Raw genomic sequence first — 12320 nt, 5'->3', positions numbered from 1 at the left:
GAAATACTGTTCTGAATGAGATGCTTCCAAAACCTCATGAATCTATGCTTATCTCATTTAAAATTGACTACTGCCTACATTTGTTAGTTTATACAGACCAGTTTTCTGAAATAAGCTCATGAATTTTAATGTTCCAGACAAAACTAAACTGCAGTGCTCTATTCTGACCGTATAGACGATGTGGGGCTTTGCTTCCTCGAAGTGTTAATTTACAGCAGCAGGATCATAGGAGGTAATTTGTACACTCAGTTTGAACCTTCTGTCTTTTAGTTCCTCCAGCCATTAGTTCCCATCAAAAGGAATATGTTGTTGCTGTGGATAAACCTGTCTCCCTACTGTGTGACTCAGAGGGCTTCCCACCACCTGACATTACCTGGCATAAAGATGGGCAGGCACTTGCCGAATCCATCCGCCAGCGCATCCTGAACTCAGGTGCTCTGCAGATAGCATTTGCTCAGCCTGATGATGCTGGTCAGTACACATGCATGGCAGCTAATGCGGCGGGATCCAGCAGCGTGAGCACCACACTCACTGTCCATGGTAGGTGGTGTAACATGATTTATTTTCATCTGCTGTATCACTGTGGCGATGAGAAAAGATTGTCAAGAACAAATGTGATGGAAGTCAAAACCAGAGCGTGTGTGGAGAAGAGTGCCTGTGTGTTTGACTCTCAAGTCTGTGTTCCATAAGCTGTGTTTGCTGGTGTCTGCACACATCTGTGTGAGAGATGACATCAGCATTTCCAGGAAAATCAGTGTGTGGCCGACATCCCCTTCATGCTTCGACTGTTGGGGTTGTCTGACTTATGTGGTGACTTATGTGCATTCTGTGGCTCTTCCATTTCACTTCTTGAAGCTTCAAGTCATTTTAGCTCAAAAATAATCAGCATACAACCCAGATAATACAGGAGTTTGAACCTTATAAGAACTAAAAATTCATTTGATCCATTATTTTTAAGTAGCACCAACATTCAACTGTACGTTCTTTTTTCTTTACTTTGTATTAAGATATATAAAAAAATATCTAAAAATCAGCATTGATGAGCTGGAGAGATGGAGTAACTTTTTTTAATAAGCAATTTTTGTTTTTTACTTTATTAAAAATTTGTAAAATATTTTTCAAGTACATCTGACTCTGCCTCAACTTCATAGCAAGAATGATTATTTTATGTAGAATTCTTTTTAATTAAGTAATATACTCAAGTTAAAAATCATTTTTCATGAGTTTTCCAACTAACTTTCTCACTTTTAATTAATCTATTGAACTAGGGTTTATGCATTTAATCTTTAAGCAAAAAAGTTGGTCTTTCCAAAGATTTGTAGACATTTTATCAAAATTGTTCATGTTTCAGGTAACAACAAACCATTAATATATTTTTAAAATATAAGCCTTAATACCTGTGCACCAAGGTATACAATAAGGGCAGACATTTTTTAACGAACCATTAAAACCAAAACCCTAGTCATAGGTGACTGAAAAACAAAGAACACTTTTTCTAGCTAACAAGTAGGTTTGATATGTGGTTTATTTTCCAAATTATTTATAAACTGCTTCTAAAATGAGGCCTAGATATTAAAAGTACAAAGCTAATGTCACCTATAAAGTCATAGCCTTAATTTTTTATTTCTAACAATTAAAGAGCTAAAAGAAACCTACTATGAACAAGGTATGGTAGCACTGACCTGAAATTCGAGCACTTGAAAGCCTAGGCAACGGAATCAAGAGTTCAAATCCTTGACTACTAGTGAGTTTGAGACCAACTTGTGCTACAAGAGACCCGGTTTTATAAAACAACAGGAAAAATAAACAAGTATGTACCTGTAGCCCCTACCAGAGCAGGCCCCATACCCAGAAGAACTCAGCCAATACAAACTAGACTCCATGAAGTTGTTCTTCTTGCTGTTATTCTTCTTAGTTTTGATTTGTTTTATTTTTTTAGGTAGGAGAGAGCATGAAATTGGATGGGTAGACAGGTAGGAGAGAATCTAAGATGAGTTGGAAAAGGAGGGTGAATATGATTGAAATGTACTGCACAAGATTCCCAAAGAATAAATAAAACATAATTTTAAAATCAAATAGTGAATGACCTGCACAAGATAAAACCAGTTAAAATTCTAGCATGGGTGAGAAACAACTACTAAGCCCTGCCCCCAGATGAGGAGCCATTAGCAGTTGATGGCTGCTGGGAGAGGAAGTTAATTTTCTTGGGTGGGGTGCCCAGTGGTGGGTTGTCCATGCCCCAGTGAATGTCCATGTCCCCACATCCACACACTCATGGGCAGCAGTCATGAACTCAGTGAGTTAAAAAATAATAGTTAGATGAATTAGATAGATAGACAGACAGACAGACAGACAGACAGACAGACAGACAGACAGACAGACAGATAGATAGATAGATAGATAGATAGATAGATAGATAGATAAACAAGAGTGTAAGAGCCAGAGGGGATGGAGGTCACCAAGAAAACAAGACGTTTTAAATATAAACTCACAGAGACTGAGGCAGCATGCACACAGCCTGTATGGGTGTACACTAGGTCGTCTGCATATATATTCCGGCTTCCAGTTTAGTGGGTTTTTTGGGATTCCTGAGTGTGTGAATGAGTGGGTCTCTGACTCTCTTATGCTTTTTTCCTTTTGTTAGTTTGTTTTGTCCAATTCTGATGTGTTCATTTTTGTTTTATCTTTGTATTTTATTTTATTTTACCTCTTAGAGTACTGTTTATTTTCTAATGAGAGACAGAAAGGGAGTGAGTTCAGATGGGAAGGGAGGTGAGGAGGACCTGGAAGGAGTAGAGGGAGGGGAAACCATAATCAAGATATATTATGTGAAAAAAATTGATTCAATAAAAGGAAATAAAAAGAACATAAAGTTTGGAGGGAGATGTGCTGGGGAAATTTTGGAAGGAGTTGTACAGGGGGTGAAGAATGGACCCAATTAAGATACATTGTATGCATGTATGAAATTTCCTTTTTTTTTTTTTTTTTTTTTGGTTTTTCGAGACAGGGTTTCTCTGTGTAGCTTTGCGCCTTTCCTGGAACTCGCTTTAGAGACCAGGCTGGCCTCGAACTCACAGAGATCCGCCTGGCTCTGCCTCCCGAGTGCTGGGATTAAAGGCGTGCGCCACCACCGCCCGGCCCAAAATTTCCTTTTTTTTAATTTAAGAAAAATTTTATTCATTTTACATACCAACCACAGATCCCCCTCTCATTTCTCCTCCTGCTCCTACCCCTCGCCTCCTCCCCTGGCCCACCCTCTCATTCCTTCCTCCAAAAGGGTAAGGGCTCTCATGGGGGGACAGCAAAGCCTAGAACATTCTGTTGAGGCAGGACCAATCCCCTCCCCCCTGCATCAAGGGTGAGCAAGGTGTCTGACCATAAGTAATGGGATTCAGAAAGCCAGCTCATGTACTAGGGATAGATCCTGATCCCACTGCTAGGGAATCCTCAAACACACCCAGCTACACAACTGTCTCCCATATGCAGAGGGTATGGTTCAGTCCCATGCAAGTTCACAGCTCTTGGTCTAAAGTTCATGAGTTCCTATGAGCTTAGTTCAATTGTCACTTTTTCTTTTCTTTTTTTTTAATTATTTATTTTTATTTTATGTACATTGGTGTTTTGCCTGCATGTGTGAGGGTGTCAGATCTCTGAAACAGGAGTTACAGACAGTTGTGAGCTGCCACGTGGGTGCTGGGAATTGAACCCGGGTCCTCTAGAAGAGCAGTCAGTGCTCTTAACCCCTGAGCCATCTCAATTGTCTCTGTAGGTTTCCCCATCATGATCTTGACTCCTCTTGCTCATATAATCCCTCTTCCCTCTCTTCAACCAGACTCCCAGAGCTCAGCCTGGTGTTTGGTTGTGGATCTCTGCATCTGCTTCCATCAGTTACTGGATGACAGTTTAGGGTATTCACCAATCTGATTTCCAGGGTAGGCCAGTTCAGGCACCCTCTCCACTACTGCTAGTAGTCTAATCTGGGGTCATCCTTGTGGATTCCTGGGAATTTCCCTAGCACCAGGTTTCTCCCTTACCCGATAATGTCTCCCTCTATCAAGGTATCTCTTTCATTGCTCTCCCACTTCATCCCTCCCCCAGCTTAACCATCCCATTCCCTCATGTTCTCATCCCCTGTCCCCTCTTCTTTATTGCCCCCCATCCCCAGTTTACTCATGGAGATCTCCTCTGTTTCCCCTTCCCAAGGTGATCCATGCATCCCTCTTAGGGTCCTCCTTCCTAGCTTCTCTGGAGCTGTGGGTTGTAGTCTGATTATCCTTTACTTTACAACTACTATCCACTTATGAGTGAGTACATACCAGGTTTGTCTTTCTGAGTCTGGGTTACCTCATTCCAGATGATATTTTCTAGTTCCATCCATTTGCCTGCAAATTTCATGATGTCATTGTTTTTTATAGCTGAGTAATACTCCATTGTGTAAATGTACCACATTTTCTTTATCCATTCTTCAGTTGAGGGCATCTAGGTTGTCTCCAGGTTCTAGATGTTATGAATAATGCTACTATGAACAAAGAATAAATAAGAAATATTATTTAAGAACTTGTTGCTTTCATACAACAATAAACTATTTCATAGTTTTCTGCTTTTGTCATATTCCTAGCAAAGTCACCCTCAAAGGGGTGTTTTATGTGTTGATTTTTAGTGTGAGCGCAGTTTCCTGGATGACTATCTTTAAATTCTTCATAGTACCTCCTAGGATCCAAAGTACAGAAGTACACTACACAGTCAATGAGAACTCCCAAGCTGTTCTTCCGTGTGTTGCTGATGGAATCCCCACACCTGCAATTCGCTGGGAAAAAGACAGTGTTCTTATAGCCAACTTGTTAGGGAAATACACTGCCCAGCCATATGGAGAGCTCATCTTGGAAAACGCTGTGGTAAGTTTAATGGATGTGAATACATGCAATAGAGCCAAGTGATTAATTTACCTCCTTCTTTTTCTCAATTTAGCTCAGAAGTTTTTCCTTTAATACTGAAAGGAAATGCACCTATAAATTCAACATAAGACTAATTTTTCTTACATTTTGTCTTATATCCTTAAAATAAGAAGTGTATTTAACAAAAGAACTGAAACCAATAAGTGGCCTTCTCCTAAAATGATTGTTTTGTTTTTGTGGGAAAATTCTAAGTGGTTGTGCTGTTCTTGGTGCTTATAACTGTGTCAAGAGGATGTGACAGTAGACACTCCTGTAGATGTCTGAGGTATGATGAAGAAAATGCCAAGAAAGGGTTTTTAAATAACCTTTTCTAATAATTGACTTACAAAATGGAAATTCTATGGAGCTATGCAAATAAGATGTTTAATGCCCTCGGCATCCTGTTTGGGGTCTCTAGAACAGTAGCCATTATTCGGAAAAAACTTGACCTCCAGTATGGTTGTACTCAAGAAATCTGCTCTTGGATGCAATCACTCTTGGAGGCCTGGAGGGAAAAAGGTTTAAAACCTATGAGACAGTGCCTCAGATACATTGAAAGGACCCCATCAATAAGGCATCTTATACATAGCGGATGGGAGACTTGAGTAATATGTGGAATTCTTTTTCGAAATGATATACAAGAACTAGATGTTTTAATACTTTATTTCCATAATCACAGATTTTTAACTTTAATTCACACAACCTGGGACAGTTTGTGGTATGTGTTAAGTTTTCATTGAAAAAAAAAAGGCATGCAACCAAACTTCAACTGTTTCTATACTGAATGATGATAAATATTTTATTTCTAATTCTTTGGTATAAAATCTTAATATTTTAGACCACAGTAAAATAATCAGTAATATTTACATAACCTCAGTCCATTTAGAAACATTCAACCAACTCATCTCATATTTATTAAGCACCTTCTCTTTGAGCAACTTGGTTTATTTAGGCACTGAGAAACATCAAGGAACTTAAGTGAGAATGAGCTAGGTACGTTTGAGAAACTGGCAGCCAGTAAAAACATGAGAAAAGGAATCAGAGAAAAATGGAGGCCACACCAGGTACCATCGTGGAGATAATGAACAAGGATTCTTCCTACTCATAGTGAAAGTCAGAATTCCTTTCAGGTTCCAGTAAGTGAATGATATTATTTCCTCTATGTTTCTCAAGAATTAGACTCAGTCATTGTCTTGATCAGAGTTACTATTGCTGTGATGAAACACCATGACCAAAGCACACTGAGGAGCGTTTATTTGGCTTATGCTTCCACATCACTGTTCATCTTCCAAGGAAGTCAATACAGGAACTCAAGCAGGACCAGAATCTGGAGGCAGGAGCTGATGCAGAGGCTGTGGAGGGGAGCTGCTTACTTGGCTCCCTCACCATAACTTGCTCAGACTGCTTGCTTATAGAATCCAAGACCACCAGGCCGGGATTGGCACCACTGGAATAGGCTCATCCCTCCCCCAGCCAATTCCTAATTAAGAAAATGCTCTACATCTGGATCTTCTGTGGCATTTTCTCAATTGAGATCCCCCCCTTTCAGAGGACTCTAGCTTGTGTCAAGTTGACAGAAAGCTAGCCAGCACAGCCATCATGATGAAAAGGAACAGTAAGGATGCAGGGTTAGAAGCAGAAAGATGTGGGGAAGAGGGTCAGAAGTCAGATGGCAGAACTCATCGCTGAGTGTTAGCAGAGTGAGAAGTTTGGGTTCCACACATGCTTTGAAATCAACACATCAGGAGAGATTTTCGTTGGTGTGGAAGAAGGTGAAAACCAAGGAGGACCCAAACACACGAGTCTACAAGTCTAAGCCACAGGAAGCTAAAACAGCCTTCAGGGAAAACGCAAATGGCTGTAAGTGACAAGAAAGGGAGCAATGTCAGTTCCCTGGTCTCTCCCATTGCACCTGCGGCCATCCGATATCCACTAGTTGTCCAAGCAGAAGTCAGAACAAATTCACTGTTTATTAGAATTTTTGAAATAAAATCTGGGTTTGAGACACTGGGAATTGCCAGCATGTAAGTGGTGTTTAAAGCCACGATACTAGATGAGATCCTCAAGGGTCTGGGTGCAGAAAGAGACTAGAAGAGGATTAAAGACTGAGTCCCTCAGAAGTCAATGTGAAGGCATTGATGTTGAGGGGAAACCACAACAATGGATGGAGAGAGTGTTAGCTGGGAAGCTATCAGTGATACCCAAGTGAAGGCACTCAAACTTGGATTCAGTACTGCCAGTATGTCAAGTACAGTGAGTGATGAAGTTGACCATGGGACTCAGCAAGGGAGGCTCCAGAATTACAGGGAACATTGGCCTTCATCCCACCATGTCCTCAGATGGTTTGGGTCTCTGATCATATCACCCAGAAGGCCCACTGTGTTGTCAAGATGCCAACAACCTTAGAAGTTCTTTGCCCTTCAGAACATTGCAGAACAGCAGACCTTGTGGTGTATTCTTCCTCCCTCCCCGCCCCCCCCACCCCACCGCCTCCCCCCCCCTGGAGCTGAGGACCAAACCCAGGGCCTTGCGCTTGCTAGGCAAGCCCTCTACCACTGAGCTAAATCCTCAACCTCCCTGTGGTGTTTCCTAAGATCTTATGACATGGTTGTTCTAGTTCTGTGTGGCATGGGCTTTATGCTTAAACCCATACATTTTAAATCACAGGATGCAAAAATCTAACTTGATGGTTTATACTGAAAGATGGAAATTTAAATTGCCATTAGGTAAATGTGCTCCTTGGGGAACAAGTGCTGAAATTTTGTGTAGGAGGTTGTAATATATTAACACTTGGAAAAACTTTTGTTTATTTAGCTGGAGGATTCTGGTACCTACACATGCGTGGCTAACAATGTTGCTGGTGAAGACACACGTACTGTGACACTGACGGTTCATTCCCTTCCCACTTTTACTGAACTTCCTGGAGACCTGTCATTAAATAAAGGCGAACAGCTGAGGTTAAGTTGTAAAGCCACTGGCGTCCCATTGCCCAAACTAACATGGACCTTCAACAACAATATTATTCCAGGTTGGTGATTTAATTCTTCATAGTTGAATGTTTGCATCCATTCAGCAGTGTGGTCCAGTCTCTACATCCTCTTAGAGGTCACTGAGGAGTCACAGGTACAGAGTTGACTCTTTCTGTCCTGTGACATGGTTGGAAGTTGTTAAACACCTGCAATCCCTACACTTGAGAGGTAGAGGCAGGAAAATCAGGAGTTCAAGGTCATCTTCAGCTACTTGGTGAGCTAGAGGCCAGCCTGTGCTATAGGAGATGTTATCACTAAATAAAGCAAATAAATAGAGCAAAAAAAAAAGCAAATAGATTCTGTAAAATTATATGCTTTTTCTCAGCACAGATGCACTGCTCATTCTTTTGAAAAGATAATTGGATCACAAGACTATATATTCTGTGATACAAGCTAAACTTTTGACAACAACAACAAAACTCTCTCCCCAAAAGGAGACAATATTGAATCTTAGGCATCTAAACTTGATTCTGACGGACCCCCTGACATGCTTATCAGCAAGTTATGAAGTTGCTGCTACAGACTTACGAATGCACTATTTAAAAAAAAAAAAAATTGAAGACAGGGTTTCTCTGTGTAGGCCTAGCTGTCCTGGAACTCCTCTGTAGGCCATACTGGCCTCGAACTCACAGAGATCCCCCTGCCTCTGCCTCCCGAGTGCTGGGATTAAAGGCGTGCGCCACCACTGCCCGGCTCACAATTCACTTATCTTACAGAACACAGTACTTCTCACTGGGTGAATAAACCTCAGAAAAGAAGAGGTTAGTTGACGCGGCAAATGTCTAGCCACCGTGTATTCTGAGTGTTAAGTTAGAGCCTAACCCCACAACACTCATCCCTGGAAGACACATGTCTATTTACTTGTGTGGGTTATTTTATTTTATTTTTGAGATTACAGTATAATTACATCATTTCTCCCCTCACTTTCCTCCCTCTAAATCCTCCCCTAGACCTCTTCTTGTTCTCTTTCAAATTCATACTTTCTTTTCATTGCTGTTACTTGTTTGATTTCATCACAGAAGATGCTATCAATAATGAGTATAAAGATACTATCAGTAATGAGTGGTTGGCCAGTCCTCAGAGTTCGGACTTGCATCTACCAAATACCTTACTAGAGGAGCAGTAACAGCTTGAGATTTTTCTGTGATAATGAGTTGTGTGAATGATTGAAATTCATCAACTGTATCATCTTCGTAATAACATATACCTTGATAAAGGAAAGCAGTGTCTAAAAATCAGAACTCCTTTCTAAAGGCAAATGCTAATTCTGGTGTTTACATTTGTGAGCTTAATTGCTGCTTAATATGGTTGAATGAGCTCTTTAAAAGTAAGTGAGAGAATGCATACAAAGTAGCCATACATAATCAGGCGGCAGTATATTTAGTATTAGTTGTTTTAAGATGAGCATGCTCATATTAAGTTCTCATCTGAAGCCGGGCGGTGGTGGCGCACGCCTTTAATCCCAGCACTCGGGAGGCAGAGCCAGGTGGATCTCTGTGAGTTCGAGGCCAGCCTGGGCTACCAAGTGAGTTCCAGGAAAGGCGCAAAGCTACACAGAGAAACCCTGTCTCGAAAAACCAAAAAAAAAAAAAAAAAAAAAAAAAAAAAAAAAAAAAAGTTCTCATCTGAATATTATAGCTGCTTTGTAAATTTTACATCCTCAACATTTATGATTTATGGGGAAGTTTAAGTTATTTTAGATTTGATCATCATGTTGTTGTTACCTACCAGGGATCTATTTTCATGGTTTCCCTACAACCTGCCAAGTCAGTTGAATTACAGCCGAAAAGGTGTGCCCATCGTTGATGTAAATTGTTTGGGAAGAAAACTGGTGGTGAGATAAATGGAATGGAAAATGCCATATTTCTGAAGGAAGGGCTTTTGAAACTCAGAGCCATCATGAGCCTGCTTTAAGCAACAGGCAGAGATGAAAGGAACGCTATAAAATACTCTTGAGAGATGTTTGTTTTCATTCTCTTTTCCTGTTCCGTGGGCTGTTTGGGTTCTTCAAATGAGTGTCTATAGACATAGTAAACAGCTCCAGGTGAGGTCTGTGGTAAGGGCTCTCTTGTCCGGTTACGGTTCAATGGCTGACTCGCTCATAAATCTAACCTGAAAAATATTATGCTGCTGTGACATTTTCCTAGGTCACTGAGAGGGATCTGTGTTGTTTTCTAATCTGTTTCCTCAGCCCACTTCGACAGTGTCAATGGACACAGTGAACTTGTTATTGAAAAGGTGTCAACGGAGGACTCAGGCACTTACGTGTGTACAGCGGAGAACAGCGTTGGCTTTGTGAAAGCGATTGGGTTTGTGTATGTGAAAGGTAGGTAAAAGTGTTCTGTGGTCCCTTTGTCATTTATTCATAAGGAAAGTTTGTTTCCTCGCTATGAAGTAACACAACGTGACTGCAGTTAGGGAGGTGCTGGTAGAGAGTTGCTGGGGAGATGGTCCTGTGGGTAGGGTGCTTATGCTTCAAGCATTAGAATGCGAGTTTGGATACCCAGAATCCATGTAAAACCCAAGCAGATGTGTCAGCCACGTACAAACCCAGCACTCAGGAGACAGACAAGAGATCAGGAGGAAAGCTGGCTAGATAGTCTAGCTGGGATTGGTGAGTTCCAGGTTAAGAAGGAGCTTCTACCTCAATAAATAAAGTGGAGAGTGATTGAGGAAGACCCATAGTGTCAAATTTGGGCTACACACACACACACACACACACACACACACACACACACACACACACACACAGACAGCCACAAGAGCTCCTCTACACATGCACAACACACACAAATTAAGAAAAAGGTAAACAAAGAGGTCATTGACATGAAGTGGGGTCGTCCCCATATGAGGACTGAAACTGACGATACTACCTGGGGATTAATAAGAGTGATAGTTCTGGAAAACCCAGGACATTTGAGAGTGGCTTTCCCCTCATTGCTAAGTTATAGGTCTATGTGAGTCAAAAGTCACACAGGAACTCAGCACCAGCTTCTCCTTCCTGCCCTTCTTATGGTGTTTCCCAGAGCCTCCAGTCTTCAAAGGTGATTACCCATCTAACTGGATTGAACCACTTGGTGGTAACGCAATCCTAAACTGCGAGGTGAGAGGAGACCCCGCCCCAACTATCCAGTGGAGCCGGAAGGGTGCGGACATAGAAATTAGCCACAGGATCCGACAACTGGGTAATGGTTCCTTGGCCATCTATGGTACCGTGGTAAGTTTCACTGGAGATGTTGACGCTATCTGCATTGCTGTGTCTTTGTCAATCAATACCCTTTGTAGATGGGAAAACTTTCTCTTCTGCAGGCCTCTGCACATCATGAAGTCTCAGCTAGTGTATTCCTCCTTTTAATTTGTTCATTAAAATTAAATATTTAAATGTATGTTCTAACTGATATAAGTAAGCCTAAAATGTACCCAATAATTAGTATAGCATGACGTGTTTCAATCTGTGTACACTGTGGGATGTTTTAATCAAATTAAACATTTATCAAATGTTATGATGGAGACCTTCAAACCCCTTTCTTTTAGCTTTCTGTTTTTATCTGCATTTACCTTACTGTGCAACAAAACACCAGAATCTTCCACGTTTACTAACCATAGCCAAGTAACCCATTGATGATGGTTTTGCCATGGTTCCCTCCTCCTCCCCACTCCCCCAGCCTCTGGTGATCACCAGTTGCCTCTTGACTTTTTATATTTCCTCTGTGAGTGTGATCACACGGGACTTAGTTTTCTGTGCCTGATGTGTGTCGCTTATCATAATGATTTCCAGTTCCATCGGTCTTGTCACAAATGACAGGATTCCAGACTTCATTACGGCTGAACCGTGTTCTGTTGTACGTGTAACATTATTTCATCCAGTAACTAAATTCTTTTGAAACAATAATATAATGTGAGACTGTTGTTCTTTCAAATAAGTATGGGCAATAAGATAATTTAGTTGCTTTTTCCCCAATCACTGATCTATTATTTAATGTTAGGAGATAAACTTCTCAAATCTATTTTAGAACAAGAAGATCAAAAATTTATAAACGTGGTTTATAGGTAAATTATAGAATAAATTTCATCAGGAAACTAATAAATATACAAGGCTTTGCTGGTGCTTTGTTATTCAGGAAAAGAGTATAAAGAGCGATTCATCTAAATATTTCTTAACTCGAGTACAAACAGTTCATTTACTCACACCTGGTGAGCTCTCTTAGCTGCTTTCATTCTTAACTAAAAGAACAATTAAAATACACCATTACCTAATCCAGTGGGCCTTTCCCAGGCTTTATTTTCCTTATTTTTAAATGTTAGCTGTTATTGGTTGATACTTAAGTTTTGAGATTTTTTTTTTCATCTTAATTGA

At 40.7% G+C, this 12320-nt stretch overlaps 1 protein-coding gene across 3 annotated transcripts in view; it reads left to right on the top strand.

Annotated features, from left to right (window-relative positions):
• Nucleotides 1-12320, top strand: part of Hmcn1 (hemicentin 1) — a 440991-nt gene that overhangs the window by 379971 nt on the left and 48700 nt on the right. For all 3 annotated transcript variants that reach the window (XM_076547592.1, XM_076547591.1, XM_076547593.1), the window contains 5 exons: nucleotides 271-540; nucleotides 4705-4895; nucleotides 7749-7962; nucleotides 10155-10289; nucleotides 10990-11180. In XM_076547592.1, coding sequence (XP_076403707.1) covers nucleotides 271-540; nucleotides 4705-4895; nucleotides 7749-7962; nucleotides 10155-10289; nucleotides 10990-11180 — 1001 coding nt within the window. The remainder of the gene's footprint in view (nucleotides 1-270; nucleotides 541-4704; nucleotides 4896-7748; nucleotides 7963-10154; nucleotides 10290-10989; nucleotides 11181-12320) is intronic.

The sequence above is a fragment of the Peromyscus maniculatus genome, chromosome 11 (genome assembly GCF_049852395.1).
Source record: "Peromyscus maniculatus bairdii isolate BWxNUB_F1_BW_parent chromosome 11, HU_Pman_BW_mat_3.1, whole genome shotgun sequence".
NCBI classification, from domain to species: domain Eukaryota; kingdom Metazoa; phylum Chordata; class Mammalia; order Rodentia; family Cricetidae; genus Peromyscus; species Peromyscus maniculatus.
Note: the sequence above shows the minus strand (reverse complement) of the source record. Positions and strands in the feature narration are given on the sequence as shown.